The sequence below is a fragment of the Bubalus bubalis genome, chromosome 12 (genome assembly GCF_019923935.1).
Source record: "Bubalus bubalis isolate 160015118507 breed Murrah chromosome 12, NDDB_SH_1, whole genome shotgun sequence".
In the NCBI taxonomy this organism is placed as follows: domain Eukaryota; kingdom Metazoa; phylum Chordata; class Mammalia; order Artiodactyla; family Bovidae; genus Bubalus; species Bubalus bubalis.
In genome coordinates, this window is record NC_059168.1 from 100795583 (window position 1) to 100821037 (window position 25455).

Genomic DNA, 25455 nt, shown 5'->3' on the forward strand with positions numbered 1-25455 from the left:
ATATATTTTACCACAGTTTTTAAAACTTAGATGTAATAAACCATAACCATTGAATTTTATACTTGAAATCAGTGAGTTGTGTGGTACGTGCATTATATCCCAATAAAGTTACTTTAAAAAAGACTGGAGTCTGAAAGACTTGCAGGTTCAATGTAAAACTGCTCTATTCACCCCTCCCACCCTTTGTTAAGAGTAAGCAAGTAAAGCAGAAAGAACTTGCAGTCTTGCATCCTCCTGCTCCCTAGAACTGTTTAATCCAAGGATGACACTGCAACTCAGCTGCCTCCTGGCTCCAGGCTCCAGCACGTACACAACAAATAACCCAGATCCTAAGCAAAGACAGTGCTGGGCTTACCAGGGGTGAATTCATTCTAAATCTATGAACCATTAGCTCCTCACTTTAGGACAGAGATGAAAGAGTGGTCTCTCACTCTCTGGGGAAATTATTAGCAGTCCTCAGTCACCACAACACTGTTCTTCTATGTTAAGTCTGCTGTACCTAACAAACAAAAAAATTTTGTAATGTATGAAGAGGTAAAACAAAAAGGGGGACCTGCAGTCATATTTTAGAAATCATCAAAAAGAAAATAATAATAACCTACAGATGACCCACGCATTGGAACAAGCAGGTATAATAACTATTGTGCTCAGGTATTTACAGGAAAATAAAAGAATGGTTGAATAAGGAATCTGAGCAGAGAAATGGGAATTACGAAAACAGTCAATCCGTATCTGAAGTTTCAATACAGTATCCAAAATAGAAAATGATTCGTTTAACAGCAGAGGGAATACTACAGGAGAACAATGAACTTGAAAACATGTCAGTAGAAATTACCTAAACTGAAGAGGGAGACGGAAAAAAAGATTGGACAGAACATCCGTAACCTGTGCAACAGTGTACGGCAATTCAGCGAGGTGTCATCAAGAGTCCCGGAAGGAGAGGAGAAAGAATGGGAGAGGAGAACATTTTTTGAAGAGACAGTGGCCAAGCTTTTTCTTATTTGTTGAAAAACTGGAACCCACAAATGCAATAAACTCTGTGATTCTGAAACACAGTAAATATCAGAAAACCACCCTTGAACACATTTAGTTAAACTTCTGAAAACCAAATACAAAAAGAAAACTTTTAAAGCAGCTAAAGAAAAAAAGACTGATGACATAAAGAGAAATATTGTGCAGCTAATAACAAGGTATTAAATATATGACAACCATAGCAAAAAAGCAAAAAAAAAGTTTGCTACCCTGGAGTAAATCAGCGCTGCTCAACTGGTGTCTATTTCCAGCCCCAAAGGAATTGCACAGTCACAGTGTCTGGAAACTTGGTTGAGCTGCATGAGTGGGGACGCTACTGTAGCCATCTAGCCAGGGACACTGCTGGGCCTTCCGTAGCTCCAAAGAATGATGCGGCCAAGAATGTCAGTAATGTATTGTGAAGAAACCATTAGAAAGACAGAGATTTTTCAGAACACGAACCATAAAAGAAGAAACTGAAAAGTTTGTTGAGGTTTAGTCACTAAGATGTATCCGACTCTTTGTGACCCCATGGACTGCAGCACGGCAGGCTTCCCTGTCCTTCACTGTCTCCTGGAATTTGCTCAAACTCATGTCCATTGAGTCAGTGATGCTATCCAGCTACCTCATCTTCTACAACCCCTTCTCTTTCCCTTACTCTTTCCCAGTATTGGGGTCTTTTCCAGTGAATCCACTCTTAGCATCAGGTGGCCAAAGTATTGCAGCTTCAGCTTCATCATCAGTCCTTCCAGTGAGTATTTAGGGTTGAATTCCTTTAGGATTGACTGGTTTGATCTCCTTGTTGTCCAAGGGACTCTCAAGAGTCTTCTCCAGCACCACAATTCGAAAGCACCAATTTTTTGGTGCTCAGCCTTCTTTATGGTCCAACTCCCACATCCATACATGACTACGGGAAAAACCATAGCTTTGACTATATGGACCTTTGTCAGCAAGGTGATGTCTCTGCTCTTTAATATTCTCCCTAGGTTTATCATAGCTTTCCTTCCGAGGAGCAGTCTTTGAATTTCATGGCTGCAGCCTATGTCATATCTGTAGAATTACTGAAACTTAAGAACCAGCCAGGAGAAATATCAGTAACCTCAGATATGCAGATAACACCACCCTTATGGCAGAAAGTGAAGAACTAAAGAGCCTCTTGATGAAAGTGAAAGAGGAGAGTGAAAAAGTTGGTTTAAAACTCAACATTCAGAAAACTAAGATCATGGCATCTGGTCCCATCACTTCATGGCAAATAGATGTGGAAACAGTGGCTGACTTTATTTTGGGGGGGCTCCAAAATCACTGCAGATGGTGATTGCAGCCATAAAATTAAAAGATGCTTACTCCTGGAAAGAAAAGTTATGATCAACCTAGACAGCATATTAAAAAGCAGAGACACTACTTTGCCAACAAAGGTCCGTCTAGTCAAGGCTATAGTTTTTCCAGTGGTCATGTATGGATGTGAGAGTTGGACTGTAAAGAAAGCTGAGTGCCAAAGAATTGAGGCTTTTGAACTGTGGTGTTGGAGAAGACTCTTGAGAGTCCCTTGGACTGCAAGGAGATCCAACCAGTCCATCCTAAAAGAGATCAGTCCTGGGTGTTCATTGGAAGGACTGATGCTGAAGCTGAAACTCCAATACTTTGGCCACCTGATGCAAAGAGCTGACTCATTTGAAAAGATCCTGATGCTGGGAAAGATTGAAGGCGGGAGGAGAAAGGGACGACAGAGGATGAGATGGTTGGATGACATCACCAACTCAATGGACATGGGTTTGGGTGGACTCTGGGAGTTGGTGATGGACAGGGAGGCCTGGCGTGCTGTGGTTCATGGGGTTGCAAAGAGTGGGACACGACTGAGCAACTGAACTGAACTGAAGAACCAGCAAGACCAAACATGGACAAGATGTAGAGCAACTTGATCTCTTAATGCACTGCTGGTGGGAATATAAAATGGTGGGATCACTTTGGAAAACCATTTGGCAATTTCTCAGTAAGTTAAATATACACTAATTTTTATGGTTAGCACTTCTAGGCGTTTACCCAAAGGAAATGAAAATATATGTTCACAGGCAGACTGGTATCAGAATGTTCCTAGCAGCTTTGTGATAGCCCAGATGTTCATCGTGAGGAGAATAGTAGACCCTGTCATCCTCACGCAGTGGAGTACTACTCGACCGTAAAAAGGGAAGGACAAGGCCTGCAGCCACAGGGATGGACCTCAGAAGCATATGTTGGTTCTGGCCAGGTCAGTTAGGCAAGAAGATGAAAGAAAGGTATCCAGAGTGGAAAGGAAGAAGTAAAACTATATATGTTCAGGTAATATCATATATATAGAAATCCCAAAGGAATCCACTAGAGGACTACTAGAAGTAATAAATGAGTCCAGCAAGTTTGTAGGATGCAAGGTCAGTGTATAAGATTTTAATTGTATTTATATACATTTGCAACACATCATCCAAAAATGAAGTTGAAATTAAGAAAACAATTGTATTTCCAGTATCATAAAAAGGAGTAAAATACTCAGAAATAGAAGCACAAAACATACTCTGAATATGAGAAAACATTATTTCAAGAAATAAAAAATGATCAAAATAAATGGAAGGACATCCTATATTTATGGATTGAAAAATTTAGTGTTGTTAAAATGGCAATAGAGAACCAGGGCTGGGAAAATTAACATTCATGCAGGAATTCAGTAATGAGTAAGAAAGACAAAAGTGGCTGTGTCCATAGAGCTTACCTTTGATGGGAAGTGGGGGGATCAGTCTTTAAGACAGTTTAATTTCAGGTAATTTTAAGCACTACGAGGAGAGGAACTTCTCTGGTAGTCCAGTGGTTAAGACTCCACGCTTCCTATGCAGAGGGTGCAGGTTCAGTCCCTGGTCGGGGAACTAAGATCCCACATGCCGTGTGGCGTGGCCAAAAAAAAAAAAAAGGCAAAAAGAGTACTATGAGGAGAACAAGATGATGTGGTAGTGTTCAGGGAAGCTTATTTGGGTCCAATAGTCCGGAAATGCCTTTCTGAGAAAGTCTCATAAATGTCTCTTTTTACATTTGTTTTTTGATTTAGGATCAAGTCAGGTTCATTCACTGAGACTTGGTTGACAGGTCTCTTCAGGGTCTCTGATTGCCCTTCCATGTCTGTCCTTCTTTTCTTTTGCCTCAGAATACAGCTGTTGAACACAGCAGGCTGTTGGTCCTGTTAAGATCGCCACACTCCTGTTCTGATTATATCCCTGTGGTGTAGCTTCTGAGTAACTTGCTCCTCTGTCCCTTCCTGTGAAATGGTGCTTGGGTCTGGAGCCCGGATGAGATTCTCAGGGTTTTTGGCAATTTTTAAATTCTGGATCTTGAACACTGACTCCCTCTTTAATGATGTAAATGTACTGTTAGTTTTTTAGATGTGGTAAGTTTGTTAACGGTTTCTTTTTGGAGCTTTACACGGTGGATGGAATGATAAGATGTCTGCTTCATACTGATCGAGGATCAGGAGCAGAACATGGGGCTATGGGTGATGCTCAGCTGGCTGTGAGTCATGGGTGAAGCTAGGTGGTGAGGACGTGGGTTCATTGTGCCCCTCCGTATGTACTTTCGAGATCTTCCATAATTTAAAGTTCTTAAAACTATTTTTACTGTAATTAAAATGAATGGGCTATTCTAACCCACTTCTGAGGATGTAGTTTAACTCTCAATTCACATTCACTTCAGTGAAGTGTTACCCACTTCTACTCATTTCTACAGTTCAGTTCAGTTCAGTCGCTCAGTTGTGTCCTACTCTTTGCAACCCCATGAATCGCAGCACGCCAGGCCTCCCTGTCCATCACCAACTCCCGGAGTTCACTCAGACTCACGTCCATCGAGTCAGTGATGCCATCCAGCCATCTCATCCTCTGTCGTCCCCTTCTCCTCCTGCCCCCAATCCCTCCCAGCATCAGAGTCTTTTCCAATGAGTCAGCTCTTCGAATGAAGTGGCCAAAGTACTGGAGTTACTCATTTCTACAGATAGCCATTATTTTTTAAATCATACTTTTTAAAATAGAGTGAACCATCTGAAGTTGCTGGGGTTTGTGGGGCTTTTTGTTGTGGGGTTTGGTGTTTTTTTTTTTTTTCCTGTAGGGCAAAGAAAGGTCTATCTATTGGCAATTTTCCTGTTTCAGCTGGATTCATGGAAGTCAGCTGAGAAACCTGGTATCTTCTGTTTTCCGCACACATGCATATTTGTCATGTCTTCGTTCCTTTGGAAGTCAGTTCACTAGTTATCAAAGCCTGTGCTCTTATAATTGGATTTCACTCCAAGTTTTAAAAACCAGTCATCATTAAATGGGTGTAGTAAACAGTTTCTGTTGTTTTTGAAGAAGTTTAAAGGGGCGGCGGGGAGAGACAAGCAAGTACCTTAAGTAGGTCGCCTGCAGGTAAAAATGAGCCTGTCCTGTTCCAGGCACAAAAAGGGGGATAAAGGGTGATGCTGAGAGATGGGTGGGACCAAAGCATGTAGTTTCTTTTCAGAGTTTGTAAGCAAGAGTGGAATGACTTGACTGCTGTTTTCAAGTGTTCTTCTAGCTGCTGTGTGAGCATGGGTCACAGGGGAGCAGCACGTCGGTGGACCTGTCCTGCGGTCCAGTCTTGGTTGGGCAGTTCAGACTGAGGGCAGTGACTGCATCCCCCCAGAGCAGGGGCTCGCTGGGAGCATCTCAGGGACGCCCGCTAGAGGTTTGACTTCTTTGGGGGATTAAATAATTACTTGTAAAGCCCTTAGAAAAGTGCCTAGCACAGAGCAAGTGCTCAGTCGTTGGTTGGTTGTTGTTAAAATACCAACAGCCATTTCTGAGCATATCAGCTACATTTGAGACACTTTTCTAAAGGGCACTACATTTCTAGCTGAGTTATGTCACTCAGTGTTTGGAGGTGAGTAGTTTATTTTCCCCATCTTACAGAAGAGGGACTTTGGCACCTCTCCACCTACCCACCCCCCAGAAGGGGGCTCCTGTTAGGTTCCTGCACACAGCAGCCCATCTCTACTGGCCCATTGTATTCTACGTTATCAGCCAGTGAGATAACATATCTAACTAATATTAATGGCCCCTCAAATCTAGCACCCGTCTTCCTTAAAGAACCAGTTCCTCAACAGAAGTACATGTGGTGCTGGATCCAGCTTTGTGTCAGCATGCGCCCTACGTTAGCAGCACCCTCAGAGTGTGAGATTTGCAGATTTGGACAGAATTCAGCTGTGGTCATCATTTCAACAATGGAGCTAATTTAAGCTTATTTTTGCAGCACTGGGAAAGTCATCATGAAATAAAAGTACACAAATTGGGAGAGAAGACAGTGTAAATCACTGATAGTCGGTTGCTGATGAGTTCAGCCAAACAGGATGAATGAAAATAAGTGATGCCCATCATAACCTAGAAATGTATTTAAACCTTCACATTGGGGGAGCTCCCAAGGGTTGGGTTTCCCTGCCCCAGGAAGCAGGGCAGGTGAACTGTTCGGGCTCCCACCTACCACGAGTGATGTTTCCAGAGAACTGGCCATGTAGAATAACTGAGAACGTGCGATTGTAGGGAGCCTTCCCATCCAGTCGGGCTTCCTCTCCGGTCGTTGGAACACCTGCACCAGCACTGACCAGCGCTCCCTCGCTCGTCCCGTTTGCACAGCTGGGAGCGCCTGCTCTCGGGCCAGGGCCTGCCCTCTTACCGTGGCCTCTCATCCTCCCGGCTTCCTGTCCCTTTTGTCTTCCAGCAGTCGTCCTCTTCCAGCGGCAGCGTATTTGGGTCTGGAAACGCAGGAAGAGGGGGAGGCTTCTTCAGCGGCCTCGGAGGAAAACCCAGCCAGGACGCAGCCAACAAAAACCCGTTCAGCTCGGCCAGCGGGGGCTTTGGGTCCACAGCTACCCCAAGTAAGTTCAGAAACTTTCCTGGTCTCTGGGTGCCCTGATGTCATTGTCATTCTCCTGGCAGTATCAGAGCTTCAGTGACAAGGGTAGCAAGGGAGGAAAGGTCTGGAAGGCCCACTTAAAATCTCTCCCCCAGAGCAGTGCGATCTGTTTTGATTTTGTTTTTTATTTTGGGGTTTTTAATGAGATGTCCTATATAGCCATGAAAAGACATCAGAGCTGCAGGGAGAGAGGATCTATGCACTGAGCTACTCCCATCGTCTCTCCCAAGGCCCAAATTGCTCTGTTTCTTAGGATTGAGATGACTTGAAATGAATGCAAGCAGACAAGCATAAAAGAGAGCAGCCGAACAGGCTGGGTGTGCTTGAAGGAGCATCTGGATTTTCATTTGTGTCGGACTCGCTTTGAATTTGCTTTAAAATGCAGCTACTGTAGAGAAATGTCACACAAAAGTTGAAGCCATCATTATTTCTCAGCTCTTACACTTTTGTCTTATTTTCAAATGAAGCTGTATCTTTGTGCTGGCACTTTCTTCTTCAGCTAATTCCTTGTTGATCTGTCGATTCGTGATTGGAAATGAAAGAAATTTGTTTGTTTAAATCTTCTAAAAAAACAATATTGTGCTGCTGCTGAAGACTGAGTTGGGAAGTCAGGCACCTGTCAATCTTCATCTTAGCTGCTCTCATTATATATGCACCACCAGAAGCTTCTCTCATCTGTGTGATCATTACATGATCACTCATTGGGAAAGACCCCGAAGCTGGGAAAGATTGAGGGCAAGAGGAGAAGGGGACGACAGAGGATGAGATGGTTAGATAGCATCACCGACTCAATGGACATGAGTTTGAGCAAACTCAGGGAGATAGTGAAGGACAGGGGAGCCTGGCATGCCGAAGTCCATGGGGCCGCAAAGAGGCAGACACGCCTGAGTGACTCAACAACAACAAGGCATCGAGCGCCAGCGTTCTCCAGATGGGACAGAGGTTTCCTTGATAATGAGGCTCATGTAGTTACAAGCAAAACTCTCTTTCCTGAGACTCATATATTGACAGGTCAGTTATTTTGATGTCACTGTTTATCTAGTAATATGTGAGGAAAGGTTGCAGTGAAGATACACACACATCTTTAAAGTTGCAAAATTATATAATCAGAAATTTTTGTTCTGCTAGTAGGAATTTAGAACCTAAAACAAAGGGATCTTAGAACTTGAGTTCAGTAACAGTTTTGAAAACTGTAGGGTGGATTTCCTTTAGGATTGACTGGTTTGATCTCCTTGCTGTCCAAGGAACTCTCAAGTCTTCTCCAGCGCCACAGTTCGAAAGTATCAATTCTTCTGCACTCAGCCTTCTTTATGGTCCAGCTCTCACACCTGTACAGGACCTACTGGAAAAACCATAGCTTTGACTAGATGGACCTTTGTCAGTGAAATGAAATCTCTGCCTTTTAATATGCTGTCTAGGTTTGTCATAGCTTTTCTTCCAAGGAGCAAGCGTCTTTTATTATTAAAGTGTCTTTAATTTTATGGCTACAGTCACCGTTCACAGTGATTTTGGAGCCCAAGAAAATAAAGTCTGTCACTGTTTCCATTTTTTCCTCATCTCTTTGTCATGAAGTGATGGAATCAGATGCCATGATCTTAGTTTTTTGAATGTTGAGTTTTAAGCCAGCTTTTTCACTCTCCTCTTTCACCTTCATCAAGAGGCTCTTTAGTTCTTCTTTGCTTTCTGCCGTTAGGATGGTGTCATCAGTTTTAGATGTGGCCATCCCCCTTTTACCAATAAAGATATAGGTTCAGAGAGAGGGTATGGGCTTCCAGAGGTAACAGCCATTAAGCAGTGTAAGGAGGGTTTCATCCAGGCCTGTGTGTAGAGCTCTGATCCACCGTGTTGCCTCCTGAGATCTTCCAGCCCTGCCATGGAATGGAACTCCTCCCTGTGCACCTTGTCTGATGGCCCTCATGCTTGCTTTGCATGGCATTCATTGAACACACTCCCCTGCAGATAGATATCAGAGCACAGATTGGGCAGCCAGCAGCTCCCTTGGTGACATTTAGACCCCGGGCTGCCTAGTCCTGGAGCTGCCCTCTTTAGCTCTGAAAAATAATTGGAACTAACTATGCAGTGATCTCAGAAGACAAGCTAGGGACATGACTGGTGCTTGGTGCTGGAGTGTTCTGTATCCGAAGCTCACACTGCAAAGGTTTCTTCTCTCTTTCTTCCCGGGAGACTCTACCGAAGACACAGGTAAACCCTGGGGCCATGTGAATTATGTGTGAGGAAACCATGACTCAGGAAGGCTTAGTCCTTTCCCGTCAGTTTTTAGGTTTTCTAAGCCAAGGCTGACTGTGCCACTCATTTATCCCACTGTAATATCTTTGAACATCCTAAAGACCAAGGAGTCTTAAAGAGATAACGGGATAAAGAAGCCCAAAGGCTTGTAAATGTTCTCTGACCTCCCTGGAATTCAAGTTTTCCAACACGGTCCCAGTAAAATCATTTCACCTCTGTATTTCTGGTTTCTCCAAGAGGAGATCTAGCCTCTAATCTTACACTTGAATTTGTTTGCTATTTGGAATTTTTGCCTTGTTAGCACTAACAAAGTCAGAAAATTGCCACCCTCTCTTCTTGAAATACCAAATGAAAGGAATGGCTGGGAAGCCTGGTTTTTGTTTCCAGTGACAGATGCACCGCCATTGAAGGGATCTAATGTAATCTTCAGTCACCTCGGATCAGGAAAGGGTCAGACTGCTCAAGAGGGCATTTTGCAGGCTCCACTAGGGGATATAGTCCCCTGGGACCATATATGATGGTGATGAAAAGGAATTTGCTACCCATGCATGCTGTCAGTGCCTGACATGCTTATAGCCAAGCTCTTAGACGCAGCAATAGTTTTACAGAGCAGGTGGCCATGCCATGGTCTGGGGCTCTGTGTTACTGGCTCATGGAAATTAGAGATGGTTGGGTCCCTGAGATGAAGCTCTGCACTTGCTGGATTGTGGATCAAGAGCATTGAAACTGGAAGTGTTAACAGACTTGCATCTCACACTGGGGTTGGATTGGCAGCAGAGCAAGAAGAGAGGCCCTGACCTTGACAGGTTAGTGGTGGACCCCCTCTTCAGACAGCTCGTCTTGGAGAGTCACCCTCCACGCTTCTCCCATCCGTCACCCTCCCTGTGAGCACCTGTCTGGCCCATGCAGATGTCTGTACGTCTCTCTCGGTGACATGCAGTCAGCTTTCCACACCCTCCCAGAGCATGTCATTGCAGCCTCCTGTCCATGCCTGTGTCTGAGCAGTGATCCTCTTTAAAGAGAGCGGTTTGCTGCCTTACTGTGGGTGCAAACTCACTGTAATAAAACACCCATCACAGCAGGGTGGGGAAATGTGAGTCATCCCTCCCCGCTCCTCCCAGTAAAGGGTTAAAGAAAAATTCCTGTTACATAGCATGTTGTTTGTACTCCCCAGGAGCTTCCATGTTTTTGACTTTTGGCAGGTTATATGTTGCCTGGCAGATTTGCAGTACCTATAACAAAAAACTTGACCCCCATCTTGATTTTTAGGAGCTCAATTCCTTTTTTCCTTTAATTCTTGGAGCCGAGTCAGTGTGTAGCTGAGGGAGCAACCCACCAGATAAGCATCTAAAAGGTCAAGGGCTTACTCTGAACCCCTTAGAAAGATGAAGTGAGAGTGGAAGTCCTTCAGAATATCCCAAGCTTCCATCCAACCAGGAGGAGGAGCAGTGGGATCTTTCTTATTCTGCCTGCATTCTCTGTGCAGAGCCAGCAATGGCAGGCATGTAAGAGTAGAATTGGAAGTCAGCGTGCTCAGTTTGAATTCACTCTAACTTTGTTTTCTCTAGTTTTGACAAAATTTGAAGTTGGTCTTCATGTGAGGAGACCCATGAACACCAGCCCTGTTCTTCAGAAGCCGAGTCTCGTGTGGCCGCGGGGTGGGCCCTCTGTTGGACACATCTGCTACCTGTGGGCTCACAGGGGCATTTCTGCAGAAGAGCCCTTCCTTGGAACCTATTGCCTCCCTTTGTTTTGTGCCTGTAACGTCTTATCAGGAAATCCTGAGCCTGGGCACTAAAGTGATTACAAACTTGTCATGAAGATACACACACATCAAAGGAGGTTTCTGTCTCACTGCCACCCAGCATCCTTGGATCCTAGACTTCTTTGTCACTCCCTTCTCCCCAAACTCCTAGTGAGATTTCTTCCTTCTCTGTTTTGAGGAGTACGTAAGGACATCTTTCTCCCTCTGACTTCCCTCACACATGTTCTTTATCTCTTCAGATACTTCTAACCTGTTCGGAAACAGTGGAGCCAAGACATTTGGCGGATTTGCCAGCTCATCATTTGGAGACCAGAAGCCTGCTGGCACTTTCAGCTCTGGAGGAGGAAGCGTGGCCTCCCAAGGCTTTGGGTTTTCCACTCCGAATAAAACAGGTACTGCTCTGCCTATTTGCTTTGCTTATTGTTACATGTGTATTTAATGTGCATAGACTTCTGGAAGCAGAGCTCTCCAGGCCGGTTCTCGAGGGAGGTGACTTGGAATGTTGATGAAGATGCTCTTCCGCCAGATTCATTCTCTTCACTGAGCACCTACTACATTCCGGACGCTGTTCTGTCTCCTGAGACGCACTAAGCGCAGAATGCATGCCATGCAGCCCCTAACAGAGCTTAGTGTCTTTGCAGGGAAGAAAGCATTGTAGATATTTGCAGTTGCATTTAACAACCAAAGAAGGGAGCCTGTAAGACTGTAGCTTGAAACATAAACAAGAAAGCATCCTGAGTCATATTTGCTTGGGTGCCCATTACCTGTGATGGGTAAGACAGATGGTCCATGTAATCTCTTATGTTTGTATCATTTTGTCTTTCCCAGGTCACTTTTCTTTAAACTTTTTATCGAGTATAATCACATAACTATACCACATGCTCTTGTATGTATATAGTTTTCATAGCATAATGATACAGCACAATTAATTTCACTCTTAGAATATGCCTACCTAGGAATAAACAATATTGCAGTACTACTTTTTATCCCAGCATTACTTTTAAAATGTATATTTGTAAACTGTGTGGCTTTTTTTTTTATAATCATGTATTATTATACTTGCAATTAAAGATTTTAAAGAACAGTACATATTTACCTGCAAAAAAAATCCTTCATCTCTGTCAGCTGCCCCGTCTATCCTATTTCTGTGTCTGAGATCTACAGAGGGGCTGCATACCTGCCCTTGTCTTGTGGAAAATTGTGTGAAAAGATTTTTGGGGGCAGGGAGGCTTAACCTGCTGAGAAAGCAGTTCGTTAAAGCAAATGCCCCACAGGTGAGCAGGCAGGATGCTTCCCCCAGGTGTGTGTTGGGGACTCTGTGTGGGGATCGCAGAGGAAGGACCCTCCCGAAGGAGCAGCCGCCTGGATGCCTCTGACAGGGGAGCGTGGCTGCCCCGAATTAGTAGCTGGAATCCCACCTTTCAGAACCGAAGTTGCTGTGGTGTCCTAATGCACTGGGCACCTTTGCTCAGACCTGCGCCTGGCGTGGGTTAGCCTTTGCTAGCTTTTGATGCTCTCCTAGAATCTGAAGCGGAGTAGGAATGAGCACCACAGCTGCATTCTGCAGCTTTGAGTGATTTAAAAACACTTCCTGCAGAGAGAGATTTAAAAACAAAAGGGCTGCAAATCTTTTGGTACCAGTTAACAGGGCAAAAGCAGAGACATTACTTTGCTAACAAAGGTTCGTCCAGTCAAGGCTATGGTTTTTCCTGTGGTCACGTATGGATGTGAGAGTTGGACTGTGAAGAAGGCTGAGCGCCGAAGAATTGATGCTTTTGAACTGTGGTGTTGGAGAAGACTCTTGAGAGTCCCTTGGACTGCAAGGAGATTCAACCAGTCCATTCTGAAGGAGATCAGCCCTGGGATTTCTTTGGAAGGAATGATGCTAAAGCTGAAACTCCAGTACTTTGGCCACCTCATGCGAAGAGTTGACTCATTGGAAAAGACTCTGATGCTGGGAGGGATTGGAGGCAGGAGGAGAAGGGGACGACAGAGGATGAGATGGCTGGATGGCAACACTGACTCGATGGATGTGAGTCTGGGTGAACTCCGGGAGTTGGTGATGGACAGGGAGGCCTGGCGTGCTGCGATTCAGGGGGTTGCAAAGAGTCGGACACGACTGAGCGACTGAACTGAACTGAACAGGGCAAATAGCACTTGACTAAGATAGTTTAGTTTATTAATCATAAGACCTTTTAATTTATCTTTTGAGGAACCTGATCATGTTTTCTTCAACTCTTGTGTCTTCTCTGTTGTTCCTTATCCTGGGGTCATGTCCCACTTGAGTTGAGAACTTGACCCTTTTATTTTTTCAGTCTGAGAGAAAATGCATCCACCCACTTTTCAGACTGGTTTTTCCTATTTGATGACTTGCCCCATGGAACCACCTCGACTGAGGACTCCAGGAATTTCAGATTGTGGGTTTGGGTGGGTCTCTAAAAAATTCCAGAAGCAGCCCTCCTCCCTTGAGTACAGTTGCAGTAAAAAAATAACAGCACTGGAGATGATTTGAACAGAGGACAGGAAGTGGGACAGACGGACAGTGACCTCCTGCTGCCCCAGTCCACTGGGTTCACTCCGTGTTCTGCCGCCGGAGTTACTGCCTTTGGTGGCAATGGAGGGGGCAGAGTGGTGGTAAGGTGCTGGGTGGTCGTGTGGTCACCCTGCCTTTGTTCCCATCCAAGCTCTGCCACTCACCAGTGGCTCAGTCTAGACATGGGGCATCTTCTCTGAGCCTCGGTGTCCTCGCCTGTGAAGTCAGGGTCGCAGGTTTACAGGGAGGATTGAAACTGGTGAACAGTACCTGGCACATGGAGGACCCTCAGTAAATCGGATATCTTATTGAGTACTAAACTTCGGTCTCTTCTGGAGAAGAAAACATGAAAGTGTAAGCATCTAACAAAATTGGAACCCTCAGCATCAGGAGTGAGTTGTCCGTCTCCAACAGTGAAGCCCGGGTCACCGTTCATTCTCTTCACTCATTCTAGCTGTGACGTGCATCTGTTGTTTGGGGGCATTGTGTGTACCCGTGTAATCTCCTCTCTCCATCCATTGTACTTTCTGTACTGTTGTGACTTCTCATTTTTCACTCACCTTCCACCAGGAACTCTGAACAATATTGAGTACAAAGTACTAGGTGAAGGTCTGTGTATCCAGGAAGTGTAACCAGATCCATGATCAGTCTTAAATAATTCAACTGCAAGGGTTTTTTAGCACTTTTTTTTTTTTCCAGTCTGTTATATTTGTAACCCAGCAGTCTCCATTATCATGGCTTGGAATTTCACTCGAGGTTTTAAAATACAGACTGTAGACCCAAACGTGAGCCCGAACAAAAATCGCCTTCTCAGTTGTGCTCCTGCTGTTCCTGGTGAATGAGCAAACGACCAAACCACAGAGCAGCACCTAACTAAGGCGTTCAGCTGGCAGCTCTTCATATCCAGCATTTGCTCCTGCCTGATGCAGACGGCAGAAGCTTGTGGGTGATTACACTCATAATAAGAAGGCCTGGGTGATCCCTCTAACACCGGGATTCACTTTCCACTTGGGCGAGAATGAGGGCCCCATCTCCCTGGTCCAGTCGCCTCCTGGCTTGGCCTGGGCCACCATTCCTCCCTTCAGAGCACACCTCTTGTACCGTTTTGCTGTGTTCTGTTCAATAGACGCTCAGCGAGTGTCTCTGCTAATGTCCTAGAACGATGTCAGCAGAGTCTTGGGGTTTGGGAATCCTCCTTGGAGGCAGGAAGAACAGTCAGGCAAGGGCCTTCTGTCTTGCCGCCTGACAAGCATCTACCAGTCGGGGGAGGCGGCCCCGGGCACACCTAGCCCTTCGTGTGCGGCCACCTGCATGGGTGCCACCCCCGTGGGCTGTGTCCACATGAGCAGCAGCGCTGGGAGCCTGCCCACGGGCTGGTAGACTCAGGGCTCGCCTTGCCCACTGATGGAGGGTTTTGTCTCACTCATACAGCAGCCATCCTCCAGACAAGAAACACAGTGTGCCTTTTTTTATTGAGGAGTAGTTCCTGCCTGCAGAGAGAGAGCTTTTTGTTAATTCTTCTGTGCAGGGAGAGGGAGACTCCTGAGAGAGACGGAGAGGCATCGGGCTGTAAATAAGTAACGAGCACCTGGCCGAGCGCCAGCGCCCCACGGTGCTGCGTCTCCTCGGAACCCAGCTCGCAGGTCCTCCCTGAGAGGGGACCGTGAGCCTCTAGTTCATGTTGCTGTGAAGCTAGAGACCTTGCCTATGTGATGATAAGTAATAAACTCTGACCATTTTGACAACTGGGTAGAGATTGAATCTCTTGAGTGTGACTTTTCAGTGGACTCTCAAAACATGGCAGGGGGCCAGGTGGGGGCCTGACGTGGCCTAGCTGGTTTTCATGGCAGTCGGACCTCACGAAACGTGGAGCTAACGAGTCCAGCTTGCCTCTGGGAAGGCCTGGGGATCTCACAGACACACATGAGGTCTCCTGGGTTCTTAGAATTCCAAGGTGTGCTCCCACGTGGACCGCAGACCCTTCTGCTGGAAATGGAGGGGGTGGCGGTTTGGTTGGGTTTGGGTTTATTATTTTGCTGATAGAAGGGGTGTTGCCCTTTGCTATAATTTTTTGAATTTGAAGTTCTAACGTATTTTCCCCTTTCTCCTTCTTCCTCTTTTGATTTGGTTTCTCACTGCTCATTGTCTTCTCTTCCTGTCTCCTCCTTTCTTTCTCCCCGTTTCTGTTTGTTTGCCTCTGTTTTGCTCAGGTGGCTTCGGTGCTGCTCCAGTGTTTGGCAGCCCTCCTACTTTTGGGGGATCCCCTGGGTTTGGAGGGGTGCCAGCATTCGGTTCAGCCCCAGCCTTTACAAGCCCTCTGGGCTCGACGGGAGGCAAAGTGTTCGGAGAGGGCACTGCTGCCGCCAGCGCGGGAGGATTCGGGTAAGCCCCCCGGGAGAGGCCAGAGGAAGCCCCCAGGCTCGGGTCAGCAGAAGCACTGGGGCCCAGTACTCCTGTTTTGAAAAGAAAATTCTTCTGTTTCCCCTTTTCTTGACTAAGCTGAAATTCCCTTCCTCAAAATCCGCAAACCAGTCATTCCAGGATTCCTGTTCTCTGCAGGGATAAGGCCAGACTCTGTCCAGTACTTGCTGGACATGAGCCGTCTTCCTGTCCCCTGGTAGGTGGCTGGCAGATCCCTGCTCTCCTAGCAGAGCTAAAGGATTGGTTAAGGGAAGAAAAACAGTCTCCCCTTACTGCAAGATTACCCCTCATGTGGGGACTTCTGTTAGGAAATTCTGAATGAACAGTTTTTACCAAATTCTTTTCTCTTGGGATTGTTGTCCCTGAGCAGTCAGCTCCTTAAGTCCCCTGCTCCACTGCAGACCCCTGGCATAGGACGACAGTCCACAGTCCCTGGGCCAGCTTCCACAGGCACTGTCTGGGCCCTGGACACATTGCAGAGTCTCCATGACCGCTCTGCCTTCAAGGCTGCTCTTACTGCTTGGGGTATATCCTCACTTGAAAATGCCATAGTAGAGATTTGCTTCAGAGGGCCCCAGAAATTCAGTCTGGTTACCAAAACCCCAAGGAGAAAATAGCCTTCACCACATCACAAAATCCCAGTAAAATATATGTGGTGATGACTACAAAGTGTCTCATTGAAAGGAAGTGTGGATGCCTGAAGTCACTGTCTGCTGAGCCTTCCCTAGCCCTCAACCCCGACTCAGGACTCATAACACTACAGAGCTGGCGGGTGGGGCCGGGGCCATTTGGGAGCACTGTCAGGGCACATGGGATGAGTGCTGGCAAGGCGGGAGCATCTTTGTCTTGAAAGTAAACTCAAGTGGAGCCCTTCCTCACACCCTCCTCACCTCTCCATGAAAGAGGCTGGTGCGGACATGCTGGCAATTTTCAAGGAAAGTAGCGAGTTGATACATTGCTTCTTGGATTTCATGTAGAGACTGATGGGTCTCTTAAGTTGCTCCCGGGAAGTCAGGAAACCCGAACCTAAGGAAAGCTTTGAAAGGAGAGTTGGGGTCGACTTAAACCAGTTTTCTGGCAGGTTCTGACAGATACTGCTTTCTGCAGTGACCGCCCAGCACGTGATATTGCAAAGTTGCCGGAAGGTTTGTGGTTGACTGGGAATCTTGAGGTTTTTATTTATTTATTTGAAACCAGCTGTTTTCTTCGCTGGCAAAAAAAAGGATCAGGTTCTGCCCTGGCCAGGGGCTCGCCCACATAAATCCTGACTGGCTGGTTAGTTCCGAGTTGTCCAGCAGAACCAAGCACCAGTTTTGGTGTGACATCTCCGAAAGAGCACATCGCCGTTCTTCAGGTCCCTGTTGTGAGTCTGTCTCTGACCCCAGCTGACACCTGAGGGCTTCCCACAGCCATGTATGAGAGGCCCGAGGCATGGGTGAAATTAGCCCAGGACCAGTGACGTGGAAGTTCCAAACAGCAGAGGAAAACCCAAACATGGACAAGTGGGGTTTCATACTGCAGCCCTTTATTTTTCTTCACGAAGCTGAGGCAAAGGTTTGCTCTGGGCTCTAGCCTACTTTTTCTGAGAGGCTGCCAGTTTAAACCAAGCTTGTCACTTCGAATCATGTATGTCGCGCATCCTGAGACTCAGGAGGGGGGCCGAGGCTGTCGGGCAGCAGAGTGGCCACGTGGCCATGCTAACCGCAGTCTCCGCTCTCACTGGGACGCAGGTTCGGGAGCAGCAGCAGCACCACGTCGTTTGGCACCCTTGCCAGTCAGAACGCACCGACTTTTGGATCGCTGTCCCAGCAGTCTGCTGGGTTTGGGAGCCAGAGCGGGGGATTCTCAGGCTTCGGATCAAGCGGAGGAGGTGGGCAGCCCGACCACTCCCTTCACTGTGGTCTCTCCTTTCATTCCCTCAGTAAATGTCTGACAACCCTCACCCCTACCCTGACCCTCCAAAAGAATGAGTGATTTTACCTGGCTATTCAGCCTGGTACTTGAAAAGCTGAAAGTACTGGAAAGACGCAGTGTTCTTTTTAGGTTTCAATTAGACTTGTAACACTGTGCTGTTTCTTACCAAATAAAGAAATGGCTGACTTGACTTTTCTCTCAAGATTTGAGGACCCCGAAAACTAGCCATTCTAACTAGACCTTGACTTAAAAGTCTAAACCAGAAGACTCAAAATATATAGAAGAAAGTAAAAATAAAGAGGTAGAGACCTTACAAAATGTCTTTCATTTGTTTGACACCCTACTTCTTCAGATAGTAGAATATCTTTGCAGCACACTTACAAGATGCAAAAGTTAGGTATTATTAATTATTATTTTACAAATGACACAAACCGCAAGGGGCCAGTTTGCTCAAAGGGCTAGACAGACGGCAGCAGGGCTGCCCCGCGGACCGAGTGTCTTGCTGCTCTGGCCTTAAGGAGAAGAGAGCCAGTGGATGGGGAAAGTAGAAAAAGCACGCTTTCTTGATGAAATGAGTTCGTGTGGCATCAGCAACACTGAGAGGAGGCCTGCCATGACCCTCTGCTGGCCACGGTGGAGGTGGGACAGACCCTGAAGCAGCCAGCAGACCGCGCCCCTTCCTGCCCCCACCCCCTCCCGGCCTGGTCTTGCGGGAGGAGGGCTTCCTGTGGAGACACGGGGAGGGGACCAAGGCGCCCTAGAGACCACCTTTGCCTTTCGGGCGTCTGTGTTCTAACTGCACCCTTTTCCTCTTTTTCAGGATTCACCTTTGGATCTTCTAACTCGTAAGTACCCCTCTTCAGTTTTGAGTCATTAAGTAAGGGTGGAGGCCTGTGCAGTATGTGAAAACGGTAGTTTTGGTCTCTCTGTACAGTTTGGTATCTATTTTTCCTGTTTAAAATCTTGTCCTGGAAATGGCATTTCAGCAGCAGGTTTTGGGCTGTGTGAACTTGCTGCTCTCAGTAGGCATGTGGCTGGAGGTTCCAGGCCTGGCATTCTCCTGGGCCGTGTGTAAGAGAGAGGACGGTGCCTTCTGCTGAGCAGAGCCTGGAAGGCAGAACCCGAGAGATGCTTGTCCTTATTTCCCTGTTCATTCTCAGAAGCTCCCTGGGCTCCGAGCCCATCCCCAAGTCCTGTTTTTCTGTCCTCGCTCTTTGCATCTGCCTGACACTGGAAATTCCGAGTCCTGTTCTTTGAACACAGGCAGTTGCATGAGCTCCGGAGCCCTTCCTGGAGCAGGAGCTGACCTGCCTCTCCCGACACTTCCTTGCAGGTCTGTCCAGGGCTTTGGTGGCTGGAGAAGCTGAGTGGGTGTTGGCACTCCTTTCCATCCCTGCGACCCAGTGCGTTCTCAGCTCCCCTTCTCTGAGAAACCCTGCAGCAGTCCTCTGAACTGGATGCTCTCGTTGAAATACACCCCCCCCCCCAAAGAAACAGCAGAAACCGAACTCCAGAGATGCCTGCCTGCGTGCTCTATGTTGCGTTTTGCGTTGGTTGTCCCCCCTGCTATTAAACTGTTCGGTCTGTATCCACATGGAATATGTATGGGCCTCCTCCGGTCACAGCTAGGAGAGAGGTCCCCCATTTCTGAGCTCTGAGGAGCCTGCACCGCCTGCCGGCAGCCAGCAGCATCTCTCTGCAGAGGCGGCCTCCAGAAGGGTCCGGCGCGGGCTGTGGCCAGGCTGGCGCTTCTCCCAGACGGCCCCCCAGAGGGAAGAGGTCGCGTGCCAGCCAGCGCCTTTCTGAGGCCGTGACTTGCTGTCTCTTCTTCACACCTTTCTGCTGCTGGGCATCAGGCCCCTCGAGGTGCCAGCATGGTGACTAGTTGGAGGGAAAGAAGCTCACCAACACGGGCATTAGCCGAGTCTCGGAAGCGGCACGAGCCCCTCGGAGCGCAGGCGGCTGTGAGGAGCATGGAAGCGGCCGGGCCTGCGATGGCAGCGCTGCCCTGGGAAGCCCTCAGCCCCTCTTCCCAACTTGGCTGTGGGTGCTGAGCGTCCCACAAGTGATTCTCACACTCTGGCGAGGAGGTGGGCAGTCGATTGAGAAACCGCTTTCACCTCCAGCAGGCACTGGTGACGTGGGCCCCTGGCTCCCGTCTGTGAACCACAGTGCTCGCAGACCTGGGTAGACCCAGGAGCTGAGACGATGTCGCTGCTGCCCTCGGCCACCACTCGCGTGTGCTAGCGTGGCCTGGAGGTCGAGTTCAGTCTCGTTGAAGTGCTTGTGAGGCAGAGTTCTTCAGATCTGGGTGTATTTAGTTCCTAGGCCTGTGACACCCTAGGCGGTTGCTGACAGACAAGGACTGCCTCCCACCAAGCGCAGGCAGAAGCGTATGTTACCTTTCAGGCTCAGAGTGGGACAGCTTGGCCATTAGCAGGGGAGAGGGGGAAAGGGACAATTATTTAGATTTTCGTATATTGGAAAGTTGTATTTTGAAACATTCTAATAAAAGTTTTCCACGCGATTTAGTGTGTCACGTTGCAGCCAGCATGGCCTCGCTGCTAATGTGGGCTTGTGGGGAGGGTAGACCTCAGCGAGGAGCCGGGGCCACAGCCTGCCCTGCCGGCCCCTACTCTGCCAGGGGCTCTGGGTGACGCACACCCACAGGCCCCAGGCCGGCAGCTTCTGGTTCAGCTGGACGGAGATGGGGCCTGGACGCCTCGGGCTGAGGTCAGCGGTTCTTGCCGCTCGTCAGAAGAGGAGTCTGCCGGCGCAGCACACTGGGTTTCAGGAGCCCCAACGCAGGATTGGGTCCGTGGTGACTTCCCCTGTTTTCTGTGCAGTTTGTGAGAGAAGAGTGAGCGTCTGTTCATCCGTTGCGCTAAACAGGTCGTCTGCCTCCTTCAGAGAGCCTGGACTTCAGTCCTTTCACGGGGACCCTTTTGGTCCTCGAGGAATTGAAGAGCTCGTCTCCACCTGTTCTTGTGAGAGGCCCCTCAGCCACAGAACTGGTTGCCAGACGTCCACATGCCCGGCCCAGGGTCCTTTCCTCCTGCACGTGTGCTCCTAACTTGTACACGGGGCCATCTTGAGACAAAGGACCTTTGTCACGGTGCTGGGCCGGTGGGGGCCTGGCTTTCATGGAGCAGCGTGACTGAGTGACAGGTGCTGACCTGCCCCAGCATGTCCCCCTGCTGACCGGCACCCACACAGAGCCATCTCCTGCCGTTCTGTTTCCCCCACAGAGGCACTTTTTTATAAATAGAAGCTGGTTTGGCCTAAACCCTTGACCTCAAATTCTCTGCGTAATCCCCCATCGAGGTGGCATGTGACATCTCTCCAGAAGGCCGTATCAACTGTGCTCAGCCAGATAAGGTCCCGCACTCACCAGAGGGCGGCAGCCCTGAGGAATGCGCGGCTGGTGTGAGAGCCCCTGCGAGTTCCTTTTTTGGGGTCAATTTCACTGGTAGGTGGCAGGGGTCATCTCAACATGCAGCCAGCATGCATCACCTGAAACCCAAGCTCCCAGGATGTCAGGCGGGGAGTGCAGCCTGCCCAGGGAGGAGGTGGCGGGGTTGCGCCTTTCCCAAGTAGGGGCAGACAGAGAGCAGCCTGTGGAGGGACGGGGGTCGTGTCCCAGTGAGAAGCCCAGGACAGGGGTGCCCCCAGCTCTCGCAGAGCGGCCGGTGGCAGCAGGAGGTGGGCAGTCACAGCAGGCTAGCTTTGTATCTCTGCTTGTGTAACTCAGGAAAGGCAGGAAGGAAGAGGAGGATGGCAGTTTAATGAGCTAGGTCATGTTTTGCTGGACTTTTCCAGACCTAAATGTCGCTCATTCATAACTGGTGCTTCAGAAGGCAGTGCAGTGATAGAGGCCAGAAATTGAGTTTCTCAGGGGCCAGACGAACCCAACTCACAAACTGGACGCGTGAACCAAGTCCCTTTGCGTGTAGCTGTGGCCGTAGAACCCCCAGCACCTGAGCGGGTGACCCCTCCACCCTATTCCCCCCACCCCGCCCTGTCCCCACAAGCATCCTGGTTCTGTCTTCAGCTCTACTTTCTGTCTCTGGCAACCCCCAGAGATGTTTCTGAGTCAGGTCTCTGGCACTGTGGAGAGGGTGTGGGCGTTGCAGGCTGATCTCGCACCCTCACTGGCTCCTGGACTGGGACCAGTTTTCCCTCTTAGTCTTTCTTGGCAGTGGGATCCCAACCTAGGGGGCCCTTGTGAGGATGAAAGGAGGGTCCACCCCTGGAGCACCCAGCACAGAGTAGGTTCTCATTAAATGGTGGCTCTTCAGCCTACAGACCTCGCCCTATGTCCCAGGTAAACAATTTTAGATAGATCCCCACGTCAGCCTCATCTGGTTTGTGATGGGGGGCATCTTCCACCTGTCTGTCCAGCCCTAGGCTAAGCAGATAGGGGACCACACTGGCTGAGGGGTCATCCCTGCTTAACGAAGCTCTAACGCAGGTGGGTCCATTTCCACCTAAGGTGCTCGTCCAGCAGAGCTGAGTTGGTCCCTTGAACCTGTTTCCAACAAGCTGCTTCACAGGTGATTCCCACGAATATGGTCCGTGCTCCACGTTTAGAGACAGTAATACTTTCTCCCTAGGGAACATTCAAAAGAGACACTCATTCTCATGGTCATGAGTCCAGGGTGAGAAATCGAGCACCACGGAATGACAAGGAACAACAGTAGCATTGACAGATCTCAAATCAGGTGCAAGTCTCCAGCCTTTGCCATTAGGTTTTCTGGCTGGCAGAATGGGAGTGTTACAAGGGCTAGTGCAAGGCACGATGAGCTCTTTCTTAATGTAAGCTGATATCAAGAGGCTTTTAGAAGGTTTGGATGAGAAATTGGCTACTCTAATTAAAGGACATGATTTAGGTCGGTCTGTATTACATACAAATGCCTTGGTCATGCTGGCAGACCAACTTTTCAAAACCATTAAAAAGAAAGAAAAGGACACCTTTATAAAAATGATGAGCCTTCACTTGTGCCAATTAAGTAATCAAGGTCCATCAGTGGTTAACAACTCTTGGTCCGATCCATAACTCATAAAGGAGTCTAGTGTTTGCTTTTTCTGTTACCAACTTGGTCACCTAAAAAGGGACTGCAGAAAATTTTTAAAAATCGAGGACAGACTAGATTTCAGACCAGAATTTCAAGTTAAACAAGAATTAGGGGAAAAAGGGAATTAGGGCTGCTCTGAGGAAACCTGGAGAGTCTTCCCCCTCCTCCTTTCTAACATCCTTGGGGAACTAGAAATGAATATACAAGGAGAGAAACGATTAAAACCTTTGTAGATACAGGAGCCACCTTCTCAGTTTTAAACCCTACCAAAATCAAAGGCTCCCGCCCCCAGAGTAATACCTCAGTGCAAATAGTGGGAATTTCCAGTGTACCCATTAAGGCTTTTAAATCATTACCTTTAGAGTTTTACTTAGCAGAACTTCAAAAACATTCCTTTTTCCTAGTAGAAAGTACCCCTAGTCACCTGATAGGTAGAGATTCGTTAGAAATAATATGGCACCCAGATTTCTTTTACTCCTAAGGGAGAAATGCTTTGAGGTCTGAAAGATCAATCAGATTTCTCTCTTCATATAATGTTTATAGCCCATGATAAAGGTGATGCAGAGCAAGGAAAACGGCTAGGCTTAGTGCCTAAAGAATTACGGACACGTGATCCTACTGACACAGGGAGAATACGTCCCGCATCACCATTAACATTACCATAGACCAAAATAACCCCTGCCCAAGTCAACATCCACTGAAGCAGGAAGCATTAGAGGGAACCCTAGTGGTGGTTTAGTCGCCAAGTCGTGTCCAACGCTTGCCAGTTCTCGGACTGTAGCCCACCAGGCTCCTCTGTTGATGAGATTTCCCAGGCAAGAGTAGTGGAATGGATGCCATTTCCTTCTCCAGGGGATCTTCCCACCCCAGGGGTCGAACCCACATCTGCATTGCCAAGTGGGTTCTTTACCACTGAGCCACTAGGGAAGCCCATAGAGGAAGTAAAACCCTTGATTATCAGCTTCCATTAAGAAAGGCCTCACTGCCTTGCACTAGCCCGGGTAACACTCCCATCCTGCCAGTTAGAAAACCTAATGGCAAAGGTTGGAGATTGACACAGGATTTGAGGTCTAGCAACGCTATTTTTATTCCTTGTCACACTGTGGTACCTGACCCCATACCTTACCGTCCTATATCCCTAAAAACAGTGACTTCTTTTCTGTGATAGATCTCTACATACTGAAGTTCATTCTTCAGTATCCCTGTGAATCCCGATGATCAGTATCTTTTTTGCCTTCACTTGGAATGAATGGCATTATACATGGACTCTGATGCCAGTGGGCTCCACTGAAAGCCCCACTTGCTTTTCTCAAGTATTAAAAGCAGATTTAGATGATCTAGTTTTTCCTCATATATCAGTCTTGATACAATATGTAGATGACTTGCTGTTGTGTTCAATTTCCTTAATAGATAGTCAGCAAGACACCCTGTACTTGCTCCAGAAGTCAGCTTCAAAAGGACATAAGGGGTCCAAAGAGAAACTGCAGTTGGGCTTCCCTGGTGGCTCAGACAGTAAAGGGTCCATCTGCAATGCAGGAGACCCGGTTTGATCCCTGGGTCAGGATGATCCCCTGGATAAGGGAAGGCTACCCACTCCAGTATTCTTGCCTGGAGAAGTCCATGGACAGAGTCCACGGACAGAGGAGTCTAGCGGGATATAGTCCATGGGGTCTCAAAGAGTCAGACACAACTGAGTGACTGACACTTTCATAAGGCTAATGTAAAGAACTCAGGACATGTGATATCTAAGGGTGGCTGTTAATTGATCTAGACAGAGTAAAGCGCATGCTAGCCTTCCCTGCCCCGAGAACAGAAAGACAACTGAGAGGCTTTCTAGACCTTGCAGGCTACTACAGGAACCGGATCCCAAATTTTTCCCTAGTAGCTCAACCATTACATGATTTAGTTAAACAAGACCAAACTGAACCTCTTTGCTGGGAAACAGAACATTCTAAAGCTGTGGAGACCCTTAAGGGCCTCCTGGTAAAGGCCCCAGCCTTAGGACATCCAAATTAGGATTTACCCTTTTTCCTTTGTCCATGGAAACCGGAGTGCTTCGCTAGGGTATTATCCCTGCGGCATGGCGGCTCCTTCCAACCAGTTGATATTACAGCCTGCAGCCAGATGCGGTAGCCAATGGCCTTCCTCCGTGTCTCCGAGCTGTCAGGGCAGCAGCTCTGATGTGTTGAACCACAGGGGAGATAGTTCTGAGTGACCCTCTCACTGTCTTTGTTCCACGCTGTGTGGAAGCCTTACTAAACTCTCAGCAAGTCGATTAACTTCTCATAAGAGTGTCCTGCTCTCACCAAACATGACTCTGCACAGGTGTAACAAGCTTAATCCAGCCGCCTTGCTCCCAGAAAAACTGGATGAGGAAAAGCACTATTGTATCGTTGCAGCTAACAGTCTTCTATTTCCTAGGATTGACCGTGGAGAGAGTCCAGTGAATAATCCTAATCTTATTTTCTTCACTGACGGTTCATATTTACGAGGACCTCACGGAGAATACCAGGCTGGCTATGCTGTTGTGTCTCCAGTGTGCATCCTCGAAAATG

General features: G+C 47.8%; 1 protein-coding gene across 2 annotated transcripts in view; it reads left to right on the top strand.

The window, feature by feature from the left end:
- The window catches only part of NUP214 (nucleoporin 214), a 91610-nt gene extending 71258 nt beyond the window's left edge, over positions 1-20352 (top strand). Inside the window, exons 31-36 of one of the 2 annotated variants that reach the window (XM_025261864.3) lie at positions 6751-6907; positions 11197-11349; positions 15701-15872; positions 17642-17781; positions 18646-18670; positions 19159-20352. In XM_025261864.3, coding sequence (XP_025117649.3) covers positions 6751-6907; positions 11197-11349; positions 15701-15872; positions 17642-17781; positions 18646-18670; positions 19159-19192 — 681 coding nt within the window. In that variant the 3' untranslated portion in view covers positions 19193-20352. The remainder of the gene's footprint in view (positions 1-6750; positions 6908-11196; positions 11350-15700; positions 15873-17641; positions 17782-18645; positions 18671-19158) is intronic. The other variant, XM_025261865.3, reaches the window with a different exon arrangement.
- Positions 20353-25455: the final 5103 nt, after the last annotated feature.